The sequence below is a fragment of the Vollenhovia emeryi genome, unplaced genomic scaffold (assembly GCF_000949405.1).
Source record: "Vollenhovia emeryi isolate VEMERY1.0 unplaced genomic scaffold, V.emery_V1.0 DF939144.1, whole genome shotgun sequence".
Lineage (NCBI taxonomy): Eukaryota > Metazoa > Arthropoda > Insecta > Hymenoptera > Formicidae > Vollenhovia > Vollenhovia emeryi.
This window is the reverse complement of record NW_011967222.1, coordinates 598749-617612: the sequence shown is the minus strand read 5'-3', so window position 1 is coordinate 617612 and position 18864 is coordinate 598749. Positions and strand designations below refer to the sequence as shown.

Genomic DNA, 18864 nt, shown 5'->3' with positions numbered 1-18864 from the left:
TACGGCAACGTCGCTTGCCACGCGAGAAATATGTGCATAATTGCGTGCGGTAGGGTACGTTTGTACCCCGCCCGCGTAGTTGAGGGCTAAAATGGGGGAAACTGTCGGACAAGCCTGGTCCTAGACGGACAGAAATCTTGCTGTCGGCGATAGCGCCGTTATGGATGTTGCCTAAAGCCCGTATCAGACTACAGACTCCCGACTCTGACTCGACTACTGACTCGGACTCCCGACTATGATTCAACCAATTAGGCCCGGCCTACAATGAGTTGTTAGTTAGAAGTCGCAACTATATGTTGATCCTTTTCCTTTTTGGGTGCAAGAAAAAGGACCGACATATAGTTCCGACTTCTGACTAACGACTAACAACTCATTGTAGACCGGGCCTTAGAGTGGCGTCTATTCCCGAGTCCTCAGGGTCGGCCGGTGCTTCGCTGTGATTGATTGAATCATAGTCGGGAGTCCGAGTCAGAGTCGGGAGTCTGTAGTCTGATACGGGCTTAATACGGGTGCGCGGTTCGTTGCCCTACGGCTCATTCAACCCCGCTGCCTCATTGTCGTCTGGAAAAGTTGGTGGTGCTGCGGCGTACGTCGGGAATGAAGAAACGGCAAAAGTCGCAGGTGCGGAGGCCAACAGAGGTGTTCGACGTGGCATGGACGTGTGCAGTACAGTCCTCGCGACCTAGACAGATGTCCGTCGTTCCACTTTAATATCGTCGTATCTCTAATAAGGGGAGCAGGACTGACGCGCGTGGCTGCCTCAGTCCCATTTTCAGCTGGGGGACGTAACGACCGCGACCGCGACCGCGACAGTTCCCCGCTGGTTGGATTCGTGCACGTATAACGTGCGTCTGTTACGTGCGAGTGACGACAGTGACATCACAGGCCGACGTCATAACGCCTCCTCCTGGCCGTGCCCGCCGTATTGATTCCTGGTGACGTCACTGCCGTCGTCGCCAAATGTCTTCTTTTTTTTCTCTCTCTCGTTCTACCCCATGAGAAAGCAACATCGCTGCTCTGTCTATCGATAAACGAAGATCGAAGGGCAATCGTGGGAGATTATCCGTAAAGCGGTGAATAATTTTCGTCGCGGCTTCTCGGAAAACGTTTCGTGCCCGAAGGACGCGTGGGTCTCGCGCGGTACCAGGACGTTATCTCGCCGTGTATAGATCGGCCACGATGTTGACAGTGTTAACGCGTGTTACCCCTCGGGGGAACTCGTCGAATTCCGCTGGTCGCTTCTTCGTACTGCCATCGATCCCCGAGTTCTCCGAAACGGATCGCATAGGGTTGCAAGACCGAGTTGATAAGTTGCGCGTGTCCGGCGACAGTGCGTATAAATACGTACGCTACTGAGACGACCTAGTAATTTATCCGGCTCGGCGAGTCTTGACGTCATACGTGCGATCTTGTTTTCTCTTGATCGCGTAGCGAGAATGACCGTGAAAGTCGCGGGCGCCTACCAATCGGCTGGCGCGGCGCGGCGCGGCGTTTCCATAGTCTCGAGCGGGAAGTGGGAAGCGGGAAGAGACGGATCGCGCGTGCGACGCGCGTGGCGTAAGTGATAATAAAAATGGAGGCCGTTGGTGAAATTCGTGCGCGGATCGGTACCGAGTTATCGAGCTTGCGCGTGGCGGCGTGGCAAAAGAATCCAACGCAATCTTATGCAATCCCATGCAATCCCATGCAACAACGCGCAACCGTCGATACCCGGTCCCGCCTCCCCGCGACGCTCGCATAATCGCGCGATTTTGATCCACCGATCGTTACTGAACGCGCGGCGACTACGGGAAATCGCGTCCGTCGATCGAGCGATTAGCGATTTACCCGGTTCTCTCCGCGTAGAGATTATCGGCTCGAAAATCCGATATGCTTACGTGCCACTTGGCACACGATCGTCGATCGGTATCGAAGTCGGTCGATCAGAGGCGGCGCCAGCCGCGAGGCGCCTTGGAGGAAATCCGATCGAGCGTGGCGGTGTTCAATTTCAATGGTTGCGATCGTTCTCGAAACGGACGAAATATTAGCCTTGTTTTCTGTTCCTACACTAGTGAACTAGTGCAATAAATTGGAGTAAGACAAGCATATTTTTTCTCATTCTAGCTTACTGCACTAGTTCACCAGTGCAGGAACAGAAAACAAACCCATTATCGCCGATGCAAAAGTGTACACTGAAAAAAGAAATCTGATAGATTTAACCAGTCGTTAGAAAATGAACGAATCAGAATCCCTTTAGGATTTGCCAGATGTGTAATGAGGTCTAGCAAACTTCTGGCTACGAAATATCTTTCATGGCAAATCCTAAGGGAATTCTGATTCGTCCATTTTCTAACAGACGACCGGTTGAATCTATCAGACTTTTTTTCAGTGTACAAAAGATCGTAAACGCGATGTTTTCGCGTGGTCTCGATTCGTCCATGCGCCGTAAAAGGCAAAACGTTACTGTTACGCGAGAAGCGGACAACGGAGTGGAGGGACATTACGTGTGGAATGCATATGGCACATAGATACGCTCTGCGTGCGTGCGTGCGTGCGTACGTGCGTACGTGGAGGGGTCGGATGACGAGTGCTCGCCAGTCGCCACTGCTCGCTCGATGAAGAGAAGGGTGGAAGCTGTCTCGCCGTGACGCCGTGCTATTTTGATCGCCACGCTGCGGCTGGCCCAGATTCGACGCGACTGCCACGGCGAGCGTACGATATCAGTAATCAGCCGCGCGCTCGCTGGGCCTCACGCCCTCACGGCTCGCTCGCGAAATCGGTAACATACCGCAACGACCCGCGAGTGTTCTCCATAAGCTAGGAAAGATGCAAGCTTCTCGATCGCGAATCCGCGTCCAGGACTATTAACGCGCCAGCGTGGAACAGAGGTTCACGGAATCTGGAACTCTCGTCGGGGAACTGAAAAACAGACCCGCGCACTTGGACGATGTGGACGACGCGGAAAAGTACGATTTCGCGGGCTGACTTGTAAATTCCCGGTGGTTTTGCGAAAGTGCGCGACATTAAGATGTGACTTCTTGGTGATGGTGCGGTGATCTGTTCACGTTGCTAACAACCGTTTCGCGTGGCGATACACGCAATTGTTTTACGCCTGCGTCTTAATTATCTCGAACGCTTCCGTGACCTCGGGACTCGCATCTGTTATCTCGGGACTGTTATCAGATGACCATAAGGTAGAGTCTGACGAATCGCTTGGCGAATTCGCGTTTGGACTGGTTTCCGTATAAATGAAACAGTCTGAATAATCCTAGGATAAATACCATTAAGCACACGCTTCGTCGTCGTTTACACGTGAAACTTCAGCTCTCGTCATTTCCTTTCTTCTAACTTTTCGCTGCGCGGTTTTAAATTACGAAAATCCTTTCGCGCGTGCAAGAAGACACCGCGTGCTCGCTAGTGAAAGGATTTTGCTAGTCGAGCGGTCAAGGAAAATTGTATTTTACGCGCCGAAATTCGCGCGTCTTTCGAAGGAACAACGGGGTTGCTATCGAAAGTTCGCGGGTATCGCGCGATAAACGCGACGTAACGCGGCTGTCGAAAGCGACGATACGTTAATAGACCGAAGGCTGGTGATGGAATCGCCGTGTTTTCACATGCTTTCGAAATAAGTGCAGTTATACGATAAACGCTGCTTTACTCGGGTGGAAATTGGCACGACAATAAAGCAGCATCGCGCGGCGCAGCTGTTTGTCGGCGAAAGATGCACCGGTGCACATCGATGTGCTTGTCGATCATCCGTAGAGGATGCACGAGAACCTCCGCCCAAATAATACAACATTCCTACACGATGACACTAATTATATATTCTGGCCGTGGCTGTTATAACACATGATAATTTGCCGATGATAGGTTTTTTTTTGTTAATATAATGAGATAAGCTCGTTGCGTGTAAAGACAAATGAAAAACAACAGGCCAATAATTATACGAGCAATGGAAGGTGAATGTCCATATGTATTTTAATATTTGGTATATAAGCGAACGTTTCGTTAGGGTTTTTGATTATCATTGAGAAAGACCACATGAGTTGGTCGAAACGTTTGACATAGTTATTTCAAATAAATAATATACAAAAGATTGTTATATCCGCACTCAATATCTAGCGCCTGGCTCTGATTGCCCTTACATTACGTCTATTAATTAATATAACTTAAATTACGGAAAACAATGTTGGTCGTTGAGATGTTAAAAAGAAAACATATAGGCAATGCGGGCCAACACCCTGAAAGTGGTGACACATTATGTATAATATTGGTATCAACCAATTTTCAATGTTAAAGATCACATAACATTGCAATACACTTGTATATTTCGGTCTGCGAAAGCGAAACCCTCTTCAGCAATGAATTAATAATTAAACCTACTTGCAAGGAAATCTACCCAAGTAGGGACACGCCGATTTTGATGAGTGTTGAATATGTTGTTTTTAGTTCAAAATAAGAGACGCATATTTTTTTTAATGTGCCCATACGCACTTTTTTAGGTGGTAAAATACTTTTTTGAAGAAAATTTGATTTTCTCTTTCGGGGCGAATATTGAAAGTGTAAGAACTAGACAAAATTCTTTTTAATGAAAGTTGAATGGTTTCAATAGTACTTTAAAACTATTGCAAAGCACTTAAAAAAATTTTTTTTTCAAAATACCCTCACCACTCAATTTTTTTAACGCAACTTTGACCTTTATTATATACGGTTGAATTCGTAACAAAATAAGTTTTAATTTAGTGCTAAAAATTTGTCAAAATTGTAATAAAAATGTTGAGTGGCGGGGGTGTTTTGAAAAATAAAAAAAATTGGTTTGCTCGTAGTTTTAAAGTACTGTTGAAACCATTCAACTTTCATTTAAAAAATTTTATCTAGCTCTTACACTTTCGTCAATATTCGCCCCAAAAGAGAAAATCAATTTTTCTCAAAGGGGTATTTCACCACCTAAAAGTGCGTATGGGCACGTATAAAAAAATACGTGTCCCTTATTTTGAGCTGAAAAAACAACACATTCAACACTCATCAAAATCGGTGTGTCCCCACTTGGGTAGGTTTGCTCGTTAGTCCAAAACATAAAATAGATTCACGATTTTCAAAAAAATTACAAGTTGGGCTACCTACATTCTGCCTTGTGACCCACATTGGCGTGTTCTCATATGTTGTTTAATAAAATAAGTTATAAGTTAGCGCAACATAGTGGTCGTTATAACGGGTGTGTGTATAAATGTGTCAATAATATAATAATAATTCGATTTTGCCGCGGCGTAAGTGTAGTTTCGAAAATTCTCTTTGCGCGCCGACACTCTCGGTGAGCTCGTTCGTTCGTCCGACGCTTTTACCTTTCTACAGCGATCGACGGAGACGCGATCTCGATCTAGTATTCGACTCCCGTCGAAAAGGCTTTTCGTTTTTCTCGCGACGAAGGAAAATTACGAGCGAGCAATAAATTCATTCGTCCGCGACAATTATGCGACGTGTTGCGCGGCGTTGCAGAGTACTATTCTTTCGGGACTTCAATTTATATTCGCTATTGACGCGTATCTCGCGCACATATCGTCCCCTTTGCCATTTTACCAGCGTCGGCTACATTTTAATTATTCGTGGAATTTACAATGTCGCGAAATTGTTCTTGCGTCTAGCCAGAGATCAGGGAAGACACGCCGAAATTTTCCTTCGCATGGAAACGTTTAATACTTCGAGAGACACCGATAAATTCTTGTGTCTCTCAATCCTGACTCCTGACCCACGATTTCTCTCGTCTCGCTTCGCCTCGCCTCGCCCCGCCCCGCCTCGCCTCGCCCCCCCTCGCCCCCTCGCCCCCCCCCCCGTACTGGGGTATATACCGTACATGCATACGTATATGCATTGTACCTATAACTACGCTTCAACACATACTTGCGTCTATACCTGTGTGTTGAATAGCTCATCTGCGAATGTCGCGCTTGTTTGATGTTCAAGCGGATAATATTTAAGGATAAAAATATTCAACGTATAAATACTCGGCGTGTTTATTTTCTCCCGCGGATTGCTTCTATTATACCGTTCTACCGATAGAGCGAGCAGATTTTTGTCACCATTTCCTTCGCACGTCGCCCCACGGTTTGCGATCTGTCCGAGCAGCGTTCGCGACGTAACTACACGCAAATAGAATTTTGTTTACTATCACGAGAACCAAATGCGTCGTCGATCTTGCGACAGTCTCTATGACGATTCCGGTGGTGAATGCAAGCACGAATTGGTTCCGATGTCCCGATCGCGCCCACTTCTCTGTGCAAGACCGAATCTATTGCGCTGCGGTGATTCTGAGAGCGTAAAATCTTGGGGGATTCTTGTGTAACACCGCGGCGAATTAGGCGCAGGCACACGGAAAGTTCTAACGAGATTCAACTTGGATCGCGAGACAAGGGTGACTTTAATCGAATTATAAAACCTCGTAAAGAAAACTATCAGCTTGAGTTGAGTTCCCAAGATATCTGACTCTCTTTCTCTATCGATTATATTAATTGGACACGTTGTGTACGAGACGGAACCGGTCGGTTTGTTTTCTTAGCGCGTACATCGCCATCGCGGCGACATCGCATGTTCATGCAACGCGATGACAATTGCGTTACTGTTTACAAAAGCACGCGACCATCTTTCGCGTAAATCCGACTCTACTAAATTCCGTCGACGGTATCTGGTTGTATCTTTAAATGTTCTTCAATCGCATATGCAAAACATATTCGTCACTAAAGTCAGCCGATTTTTACGTTATTTTTTTTATCATATTGCCGCAGTTTCTTTGTCCCTCGCTTGTTCTTGTATAAAGAACTGTGCAAAATCAGCTAAAGTACTACTACTAACTGATTTGTGTAAACGAATATACAGAGGAAAGTCCCCTGTAATGGGATAGGCTTCTACTAGGAGATAGCGGAGTTTCAGCTAAATTAATAGGCGTCATCGGTTGATTCCACCATGAATTTATTGCCCTTGGAGTGAAATCTGTTTAGTGGGGAAATTGATTGTTAGATCGTGTGATCGTTGCGAAAGGGCGTTGAAAACCTGCTGAGGGCATTGTGGTGTACAGATTTGCGGCATTACTGGGCATTACTAGGCATTTTTTGGGCATTAGGTGTTGCTGGGGCATTAAAGATAAAATAAGATAAAACAAGATAAAGTAATGTCCACTCATTGGTGTACAAAATTTGGTTAGTGGTGTCCCTCTCGAACAAGATAAGATAATAGGATAAAGTAATGCCCACTGGACATTAGTGGGCATTGGTGTACAAGATTTAGGTCAGCGGTTTGTTTACAGCTCGACACCTGCTATCTGATATTAGAATCTTATCTCGTATTAGAGGACTTTCCTCTACGTGTTGTACCTACATATATTAGTTACATTTTTCCCCCCTAAAGAACTCAAAGGGGATTTATAGAGAAACGTGACGTTCAGAGGAATTCTCGGAAGATTGTTAGTGCTGTGCAGAGCTGAGGTATATCATCTGCACAAAGTGCAAATTGAATTTCCACACACTCTAACGTACGCTCTAGCTTACGCGCGTCATAGCTTAAATAGGTTTGTAGGCCGATTCAAGCAATTTTACGCTTTGGAATTTCGTTGTACAGCTAATGGTTCCTTTGCAGTGTCCTCGTCATCTTTGTGTGCCGTCAATTTTTTACTAATCGAGCCATCGGATGTGGTTTCAGCTCGGTTAGTTTCGCTATCAAATGCTGCAGAGGGAAGTCCCCTATTATGGGATAGCGAAGTTTCTGCTAAATTAATAGGCATCGTCTCTGTTGGTTCCATCGCGAATTTATTGCCCTTGGAGTGAAATCTGTTTAGTGGAAAATTCATTGTTGGATCGTGTAGTCGTTGCGAAAAAAAAAGACTAGTGATTGAATTTGGACGTTGAAAACCTGCTGTCTCATAATAGAGGATTTCCCTCCACCGGTAGAGGTACCGGTATTACACGAGCCGACTCTCAGCTGCTCACTCGATATCGAAATCGAAGTCGGAAATTTCCGAGTAGAGCCATCCGCTCACACCTACAAAAACGGATAGATAGAGTCAATGTGGCATCACGTTAAAGAAATAGAATACAGACAAGGCGGTCGACGCGTGGCGCGGCGCGACGCGACGCCATCGTGATGGATTTGGCCTTGGCGGCGTTTTACGAAGCGTATAGCCCGCGCCTACTCGCTCGAACTTCTCCTCACCTGCCAATTTCGGTTATTCTGGTGCACGCGCCTGGTTGTCGGTCGGTCATGCTTTTTCTCGTCAATCAGCGGCGCTCATATACGTCGCATATCGACGTTACGCAAAAGCGGGCTTTCGCAAATCGGTCTCGGCGAAAGATCGAGAGGTCAACTACGCGCGCTGGCGAACGCGACACGCGAGCTTGGCGCTAGAGAACAACTATTATAGAAACTGCGACCCAAGATGCTGCCGTACAACATTAGCATCCTCTTGCTAATTTAAAAATGATCTCGAGACGTTCCTTCCGCAACTTGTACCCTTGACTTGCCCCGGCGAAAACTTTTCTGAGAATCTTTCAGATTTTTTTTATGCAACCCGTTACACTTCTCAGAAGTGTCGAGAAAATTTGTATCTTCTCTAGAATATACTGAGATTTCTAAGATTTCCCATTCTACAATTTCAGACATAATCTTACGAGATTCAAAAAAGTTCAAGATATTTTTTTCAGAAGTTACAGAATGGGAGATCTTAGAAATACGATATTTCAGAATGTTTACATATATAAAAAAATTGTAAGAAAAGAAGTAGACTCTTAATATTTCTGAAAGTAATCTCAATTCGTATAAAAGTTCTGAGAACAATTTCCACCGGAGTATACGTTCGACGAGTGATATTTCATCAATTGTTCGTCATTTGTTAATTTCAATCTCGGGTGAAATTGCTTGAATTCATTAAGAAATAATATCGTGCCATCCTGACGAATATCTTGTTCGCACAACTGTCGAGATAGAGCGAAAAAAAGATGAACGCGAGGACAAAATGGTGCTTCCAACACACCCGAGAATTGGCATCGGGCGCAACTTTCCCGCTGGCGCGTGACCGTCGCACCGCGCGAAAGTTCGCTATTGTTGCGTGCAAGCATGATGAAAATAAAACGCGCGACGAAAATTATTTCATTGCGTAACCGAAAAGTATGTCGGTTGTATTCACCCTTTGGATGCTTTTGATGTTGCAGTTTCCTGGTGAGTGCATCCTCACATACATGGAGTTTCAGTTGGATAGCGCAGAATACTGCCAGGCTCAACACAAATAGAGAGACACGCCCATACTCCCTGACAATTATTAGATATTGTTAAAGTAAAGGGAGGAAGATTAGAAACACCTTGGAGGGAGGAAGAAGGTTATTAAAGTAGTAGACAATTATCACCGGGGAAGCCAGAAAAATCATCAACTAGTCATCACGCAAGACATAGAAGAATTTAATAGAAATTATTAATTTACCGTAGTAGATGCGAGCGTCATAGATACTGAGCGCGCCTGTCACAGGGAGCACCCAGTGCCAAATAGGTAGGTGCAGAAATCTCCAAGGGGAGAGCTTTCGAAAAGCGCTCCGGAGAAACAAGTACAGATGTAAATTGATTTGTTAACTACATTTGTATCGGTTATTTCAGGTAATCTTCCGTGAATTATAGTCAAAAAGTCTCAAGTGGGAAGAATAAAGCGCATATCAACACCGCCTAATGTAACGTAGCCCTTTTTCGGCCAAGTTTGCACCCCGACGACCCTTCCTAAAATTTACATGTAAACCCATGGTTCTGTCCTCTGTAAAAAAATAAAATATTCTATTAGTTAAATGAAAAACAACTTTATAAGACTGACATTTAATGGGCTAAGTTGTCAAATCCAGCCTTTGTCGCTTCGTATAGTGTGGCACGCGTACGAGATTCTAAGAGACAAGTTGTACAAGATCTTTAAGAGTTAAAAACAATAAGAGGGGATAGATATACAATCATCTCTGTGGTTAAGAAGGAAATGAGCAACATGAGGGTGAAGGATATCAGACCGGCGCCCGCCGAGATTGAATACAAAAACATGAAGTTCCTCATTACTGATCGGCCCAATGATCAAACCATCCATACCTTTATTCAAGTTAGTATACGAGCGAAACGATGTCCAAGATATTGTCCAAGAATCTGTATCTTCATCCCTGTCTAAATTGCATCATTATATTTCTTTAATAGGAACTGAAAAAGCACAATGTAAAGGAAGTGGTGAGAGTCTGCGAACCAACGTACAAAGTAGAGGAACTCAAATCAGAAGGGATCAATGTGATAGATTTGGTATTCGATGATGGTACATTTCCACCGAACGAGGTAAAAGTTTCATCTTTAGATACTTACTGATTGATAAAAGTGGGAAAACTCGAGTGAATAAATGTAATGTATCTTTCGTTACTTTTTATGTCTAGGTGGTTGATGAATGGTTCGAGTTGCTGAAAAACCGATTCCGAGAATCACCTGATGCGTGTGTGGCGGTGCATTGTGTCGCGGGTCTTGGTAGAGCACCAGTTTTGGTTGCTTTAGCTCTCATTGAACTTGGACTCAAGTTCGAAGATGCTGTTGCCCTTATCAGAGAGTAAGACATCTTGAACTGTGTAATCTTTGTACCGTTCAAACAGGTGGAATTTCGTCACTGCGACATGGCTAATGGAAAATGGATTCCATTATCATTTTCTTTCTTTGTTCTAGAAAAAGACGAGGCGCTATAAACGCAAAGCAGTTAACTTTTCTTGAAAAGTATCGTCCTAAGTCTCGATTGAAGCTCAAGAATGGACAAAAAAACTCCTGCTGCATCCAATAGATTGAACAACTTTAGAAAAGGAGAAGAGAAGTTCGAAAAAAGTCACTAATTCATACTGATTGGTATAAATGTGTAGAATTTTGCGCCTGACAACAAGTGGTATACTGTAGCAAATCTGTTCTGAATGGTCTATCACTGGAAATGCAACAGTAATAAGTATTAACCAATTTTGAATCATATTTTGCATTACCTGATTTTATTTTTATTTTTATATTCCGAGAGAAATTGTTAACGCGGGAATTTGCATCCAAATCGTTGCTATTTCCTTTTATGAAAATAAATTGTATTATACTTGATTAATATTGTCCATGAAAGAACAAAAATGTTACGTTTTAAAATGGTAATAGTTCTTTAAAAAACGATTGGCTATATTATTGCCATTTAGCCTTGCTGATTTGTAATTTGTGACATGAGTTTTGTGTTATTCGTACATGTACAAACTTGTACATTATGTTGCATACTTTTTTTTCGATACGAGAAACTAAAATTTCTTTTAAACAGTTGTAATGAACGAAAGAAATATATTATTTGTTTAATTACAAAAATGAAAAATGTAGAGAAATTATAATTGTAATGAATGTAACACATCCCAGTACATTTTCGATTTGTTATTTTATCGAAATAGTATATTATATTGCGCGCGCACGCACACACACACACAGAGGAGAAGAGAATATTTACAATTTGCAAATAATAGTCTGGAAAATTGAAATCTGTATGTTGAACGATTACAAATTATGTTTCAAGATGGAACAAGATTTTTATAAAAAAGTAAATTTGTTTTTTATAAAAAATTTGTATGAATTGAGTCTGAATAGGAGAATTTATATTCATATACAATTATATTTTTCAAAAAAATCTATTAAAACAATCTGGTTTGAACATTAAATACAATATGATCTTAAGGAGTTTTATATACATTTTTTGCAATCTGCATTCTCGAAATAAAATGAAAGTACGTGTATATGTATTCTTTTCAAAGAACGACTTTTCAGAAAGCTGTTTTCGATCAAATGTATCGGTTACAACTCTACAAAATATATATTGAAATTCCGCGATATTCAACATCATAATTGTTTCTACACTAAATTAACAAAAGATTAATTTTACGCTAAAGGAGTACGTATGCATGTGTTAAACACATCACACTTGCAAAACATAATATTACAATATGCTAAAGCTAAAGTACTGGTTCTGTTCCTTTTTGTCGTTATATATACTGTGTATATATAGAGTTGTTCTGTTAATTATAGCTAAAATTAATTTTTTAACAAATATTTTTTAATAAAATATTAGGCAGCAATAATTTATGTTTGGGTTACACATTCTAATATTTGGCAAAAACATTAGATAAAACGTGAATCGCAGCATAAGAACTATAAAGTATTTCAAATTAAAATCACAATTTTTTGAATTTGACGAACAAAAGAGAAACACATTGCGTTGCATTTCCAATGGCATGCCGAACCGCTGATGGATGTTTTTAACTCTTATTGGACTTGGAATCTGCGTTAACTTGAATGATGGATAATGAGAAACTAATGTGAAGCAAATCACTCCAGAGCTGTATATCACGTATTAGCATAGCTCAATGACAATTTTACCAAAATTTTTGCATATCTAACTTTTAGTCAAAGTAGATTTTTCAATCTGATACAAGCATATTATGTAAAGTCATCATCGTCTTCTGACTTGGTAAAATTGTTAATGATGCTGTGTACGCCACACTAAACTGTGTTCAAAGGATAGAAAAATTCACTCGTAAAATAATAACAAATATAATACTTAGAACATTTCACGCGTGTCTGCTGATTTCATGTGAATGTACATTACTTTGTATTCGTGCGTTGTCTTTGCTTCTTGATTGTTCTGCTCAACAATGGGTGCGTTCCGGAAATGAAACTATTGCACAATGGTTACGCGGCAATCAAGTCTGGTTGCTATGTATTGCTATGTTCAACCAATTTTAATTGCTGCGAGACACCCGCACTGTCGTGTTCCAGAACGTGATAGTAATGCTTACGTATCATTACACGTTTGTTAATCGTGTATTGGCAATTTATCTATTATAACAAGCGACGACTAAATGTAATCGATTACCTACTTCAGCTACTAGACAGATAACAAGAGACAACTTTAATTAATCATACGTATTTTTTAACGAATGACAATGGGGTACATTCACTACAATCGCAGACTCGAATCGAAATTACAATCTGGTACATCTCCTTTTTTGTAATATTAAAAACTGCAATATTTTTTACCAGAGGATGGGACGAGGGATATTCGGATATATATATATAGGCTATATATATATATATATAAAAGCAAATGATCCAACCTTAGATGCAAAAGTACCATTACTTTTACTCGTTTAATTCTAGTACAATTACGATAATTAAAGCAATTTAACATATTTTTGTTTTTAAGTATAATCCTTTTCGAAAGAAATCATACAGATATTCATGACGAAATAGATATTATCTTAAAAGTTACCAGTATAATTTTCATTATTTCTTTAATTATTACACTTGCGCAACGATTCATTTCTTCAAGATATATAATTAAATCGCTAAATAATTATAAATATTTCTTTCTATATCTGTGATATAATTTTCTCAATGTGCATAAAAAAGTGTAGACCGAGAAGCAGAAGGATTATGCAAGGTTGTACAAGCTGTGATGCTATAACAGTTGTAGTAGAAAATTATGCACGTTTTATACTGTCTTATTTGAAATTAAATGTTAAAGTACAATATAATATTGTAAAAATTGTTCTGCTGTGCAATAACGCTTATTTATAAGCGATAGTACGCATTCCACAAAGTATGGAACGTTTAATTTCTCGAAGAATTGAATCGAACTGCTGCAAAAATTAATATTATTTGAAAGACAAATGCAATTTTAGTTAAAATTATCTTTTTTTAATAGCTATTTGATATGGATCTAGATAATTTTATGTATTGAGAGATCTCTTGCGTTTAATCATACGTCTAATGTGAATATTTCAAGGAAGAACAATTTAGATAGCAAAGAAAATCCTCTATTTTGAACCGACATAATAAAATAAGAACAATCACTCTCTACAAATTGATTAAACAAGAAATAAAAGTAACGAGTTAGCGCAATTTAAGCGAAAATTATCGTTTAATTTCTCAATATAATTTCCTATCTATCATTACACAATTCCTCTTAATTAAACAGGAAACCGTTTTGTTACATTGTGAACATCAGTAACGAAATAAAAAGGAATGGAAGTTGTTTTGTGAAAAAAAGGGGGCAGTTTATAATCATTTTTATACCCTGATGCGTATTGTATAAACTTGCCAACTTTATTCCCCTTCCCAGGGAAATATGATGTATCTTTCACACATGATTCTTACAAACCATTCTTTATATGTTAAAATATATTGTAGAAGTATCGAAGGAGTATAGCATCATACAGACATTTAATATATACAGCAACTGTCTATACTTGTACTTTTTACCTTCATTATTATCGAGTGTAATTTTTTTTAACATATTACTGAAACATATCGTCATATCCTGGAGGCGGTAAGTGATCGTTATCGGGTTGTCTGTGACGTGGTTGTCTGAATGGATCCAACTCTGGTGGACCGAAAGGATCAAATCTTGCACCTGGTGGTATCGCACCTCTACAATATAACGTTTGATTAAATTAGAAAACAGTCCCTTTCGCGTGTAGACTGGCATACTAATAGAAACGTACGGCGGCAATACTCCAGGCATTCCTAAGCCACCCGGTAAACGTCCAGTTTGACGACGTCTCGATTCAAATGGATGGAATATCATACCACCGCCTTCTCCGAGTGGATGGAGATCTCTATGTCCTACTCTCGCAGGATCATATTCAGGTCTAAGGCTAGAAATGAATAATTTTAAATCACACCTACTCGATCACATTGAAACAGTGATCCCAGATCGTGGGATTTCTGGCGCATACGCAGTAGCGCAAGCCTTTCTGCCATGCACATAGTGATCACGTGACTACCATGAAAGACTCGTACATACAGGCAACGTGAGGGGTTTCTATAGGGACCAGTGTTATTTATTATTCACTTTTACATCGATTTTTTATTAAAACTTATATTAATGATATATATATATATATATCATATAGAGCAGTTTATTAAACATTTATTTAATTGATGAAAACCTTTTTGTACAATATTTCCTATACTCTTCTTGTAAGGGTTCTATCTATACCCTCAAGTTGAGAACGTATACGCTACTGAGCGGCTGCTCCAGCTTGCGCTACTGCGCTTCTTCTTCTTCTTCTTGTAATTATGGCGCCCGGCACCCAATAAACGGTAGCCGACACGGCCACGACGAACCAATAGACGTTGTAGAAGTATACAAGTTTTCTCTGTATCGTTCCAATTAATTGGTAAAGTTATACAATGCAGGGGCCCAACTATCGGGCCTCGCGCGGGATGATGCAAACGGATAATGCAACCCCGCAGGATAAAAAATTTTATCTTCAAAATTTACTCCACCTCACAAGCGGAACTCTTCCACTAATGCGCGTGGGCCAGAAATCCGGTTCATCTAAGCTAAGCGGGGCCGGGTGCAAACAAATATGTGGGAATTAAAATTTATATCTCATTGAATTCTGTTTCATATATGTATATTAATTGCATAAAGACGTATGTAATTAATGTAATCTTGTAGCGAATTCGGTCACTTGGTTAGCACAAGAAAGCGGGACCGATCAAACCACGGAGCCGATCAAACCGCGGGGCCGCGTGCGGCGCACCGGTTGCACGCGCCTAGAGCCGGCCCTGCAGAAATCCCACGATCTGGGATCACTGCATTGAAATGGAACGATTTCAGAACAGGAAATCTTAATAATGATTGGAAAAAATTTGTAAATTCTATTGGCATCTAATGCAAAGACATTGTTAATAAGTGAAACTTAAACGAGTGACTGGACTCTCGAAATTAAAAACAAAAAAGGATTTAGGCCGTGAGAGCCTAATAACCGCGTTTAACTCTCACAGCCTAAATCCCTCTTTATCGTTAATAAGGTAGTATATAATAACAAGTTAATATAATAAAATTTTGTGTAGAAATAGATGTTGCGAAATGTGTTGCATTTTCAATTCTTTTCACTTGAGATTTGTAACTTAAAGACTTAACATAAAACGTTATATGGACACGTTAATCAAATCGATTAATGTTGAATTACCGATTCGCTGGCGGACGACGAGGTTCTACCCTCAGTGAAGGGTGACCATCGTGTGCTGGAACCGCAGTAGTCTCCGAGGTACTTCCGTTATTTGATACAGTTGTTTGAGTCGCTGCGTCATTAGAGCACGTCGGGCTTACAAAATCTTTTTGTATGTTATGCAACATTGTTTGATAGGATGGCATTATAGTCTCTAAAGGCCCGTGTAACGCAGATACAGTTTCCTCGATGGGGAACGGAATATTAAATACAGAATTGTCGTGGTGTCTCTGTAAGAATGACATGTTGAATGGCAACATTTTAGGCAATCACTGTCACTTGAATAGTTAGATAACTTTGAAAAGCTGCTGCCATCGTATAAGTTACCATCAAGTTCAATAGCAGATCTGCGTCTGATTTGACTCCGAGAAGCACGTGTAATTTTCCATCTTGCACGTAACGCAGCGCATAATTGGGACGTGAATTCCATTCCGCTGGGAGTAATTCGGATCCTTTCTCCGATGCATCAAACACTGTCTAAGGTAATTGTAAAGTTAAATGTCATTTTTTAAGTAATTACGTATGAAACATTACGCACGTCTGAGATTCTTTTAAAACGCACAATGAATGCGCTTGATATATCACTTATAATTAATAGAGGAAAGTCCTCTATTATGAGATAGCAGGTTTTCAACGCCCAAATTGAATCACAAATCTCTTTTCGCAACGATTACGCAATCTAACAATGAATTTTCCACTATACAGATTTCACTCCAAGGACAATAAATTCATGGTGGAATCAACTGACGTCCCGCTATCCCATATTAGAATCCTGTCTCGTAATAGGGGACTTTCCTCTACGCCTAATCTAATTGAACATATTCAACTTGGAATTAGATGAAGAAATGTATTTCAATATGAAATAAGAAATACGGTCTGAGTAGGATGTTACTGCGTGAACTTTTATATACCATGGTGTCAATTCTGTATCTTAAAATATAGTAAAAATGTTAAAAGTGCGCGGTTCTATTTTTCTGAGGGGACAGTTAGGAAGTGACAAAGCCACTAACATTAAGCGTTTTCTATAGTGCAAGATGCAGAATTGACCGCCAGTTTCCAACACGGTCTGTGCGCCGAGTACTTTCGGTTTTAAAACTCAGTTTCTTTGTTGGAACAATAAAATTCACATAAACGACTTAAACGTTTTCACGCTCACTAGCTTGCTGCACAATTTCCTCCCACGTCATCGTAGAGAATTTTTAATGCGAAAAATATTACCTCGGCCAGAATTTGAATCTAGACCACCCTCATTCAAATGCATTTCATATTAAATATATTTCGTACATGACTACCTCAGGTAACACACAATTTATGTAATTGCCATCTTATTATCCCGGATGTGATGACTTTATTTAATTAATTCGTAAAATTTAATTTGTATTAGTCACGATTGCTAGAAAAGGACCAAATGGTCGAAACGTCGCGATACTTAATCATCAAAATAGCCAGATATGGTCAACCAAATTTGATGTTAATTTCTGCTGGCGACTGAAGAATTTCCGATTAGTTAAATATATTTCATTCAAATCTAAGAAAATGATACCTAGAACAAACTGTGCAATTATAAAAATATCGGGTAAGTTTGTATAGGTTAGAATCTTACGTCAAAGAATATTATGAAAGACGCTTTTAACGTGTGTCCCGATATTACTGCCGGTGCTGAAACTCTATGGTGAACGTAACGTAACGAGCGCCGACAGCGAACATCGGAGCGCAGGGAACGTAAGAGCAATAAAAATGAAGACGATTTCGATATCGCTAGGTCGTGGAATGACGCATCGTGTCTATCTTGTTGCCGGGGAACTCACCTCATCTCCGATGCCAATGCATCTAAATCCGGCCTTTGTCAAGTACCAGTGCACAAACAATATTATGACGTCTTCTTTTTTACCGATGTCATCGTGGTAGAGCTTTTGAAAGAGCTCGAAGCCGAACACGCTGTTCACATCGGTCATCCTGACGATCACCTGACGGATTAGCTGGCAAATTTCTCGAGCGCACGCCGCTACGCCTGTAAATACTATCGATTTTCATGTGTGTTTATACGCGCATTCACCGCAGTCATCGTGCGTTACGAAGTTACTGCTCGCAACTGTTTACGACGCAAACGCGCCTGCGTGTTCTACGGCCTCTGCGCTCCCTGGTATTTCCATTTTTCACGCGCAAGTGTGACTTGCATCCCGCGCGCTACCCGATAGCTCCCCGACAGTGCTTCTAAACAAACATACGAATTTGTAATCAAAATAAATGATTTGTGTAAAGAAAACATACTCTTAATATGATTGGTCGAATTGTAGAAAATGTACATACTTATAGGGCGCGTTTCCAGTGAGCGCGTCACGCGCCGCGGCATGCCCGATAATCCAATGAGTAAACAGCTTTTTGGGAAAAGTAACCGACTCTCGGTTGTACGCTGTACGCTCATTGGATGATTATCGCGCATGACGCGTCTCGTGGCGCGCTCAGTGGAAACGCTACCTAAGGACCTAAGCAAAATGGCTGTCTTGTATTCGAAAGCGGGGAGCACACACTTTTGCACAAGTGCATAAGTATATGCATAACGAATTTGATTGGTCTACAAGCAAATGCACAAGGAAATGGACCAATCAAATTCGTTAAGCGGGGAGCACACACTTTTGCACAAGTGCATAAGTATATGCATAACGAATTTGATTGGTCCATTTCCTTGTGCATCTGCTTATGGCTCCTGCCCACTGGACGCGGTAACGTTGCCGCGCGGCGGAACTTGGCTAGGGAAACCAGCACTAGCCAATCCACATCCGAGCGCACGAGACGTTGATTGGCTAGCGCTGGTTTC

At 41.0% G+C, this 18864-nt stretch overlaps 2 protein-coding genes across 4 annotated transcripts in view; one reads left to right on the top strand and one right to left on the bottom strand.

Moving 5' to 3' along the window:
* LOC105566482 (protein tyrosine phosphatase type IVA 1) overlaps positions 1–14073 on the top strand; it is a 32596-nt gene extending 18523 nt beyond the window's left edge. The window contains exons 1-7 of one of the 3 annotated variants that reach the window (XM_012020531.1): positions 2600–3173; positions 9174–9505; positions 9610–9680; positions 9865–10087; positions 10180–10311; positions 10407–10573; positions 10687–14073. In XM_012020531.1, the coding sequence (XP_011875921.1) occupies positions 9971–10087; positions 10180–10311; positions 10407–10573; positions 10687–10798 (528 nt within the window). In that variant the 5' untranslated portion in view covers positions 2600–3173; positions 9174–9505; positions 9610–9680; positions 9865–9970 and the 3' untranslated portion in view covers positions 10799–14073. Of the gene's footprint in view, positions 1–2599; positions 3174–9173; positions 9506–9609; positions 10088–10179; positions 10312–10406; positions 10574–10686 lie in introns of those variants that run through there. The other 2 variants (XM_012020529.1, XM_012020530.1) reach the window with 2 other exon arrangements.
* Positions 14074–14110: 37 nt separating this feature from the next.
* On the bottom strand, positions 14111–18224 carry LOC105566481 (proteasome inhibitor PI31 subunit). The gene is made up of 5 exons (XM_012020528.1): positions 17855–18224; positions 16374–16523; positions 16008–16276; positions 14529–14681; positions 14111–14454 (listed from the first exon to the last, which is right to left on the bottom strand). Exons 1-5 carry the CDS (start codon positions 17999–18001, stop codon positions 14322–14324), a joined length of 852 nt encoding a protein of 283 aa, XP_011875918.1. The 5' UTR covers positions 18002–18224; the 3' UTR covers positions 14111–14321.
* Positions 18225–18864: the final 640 nt, after the last annotated feature.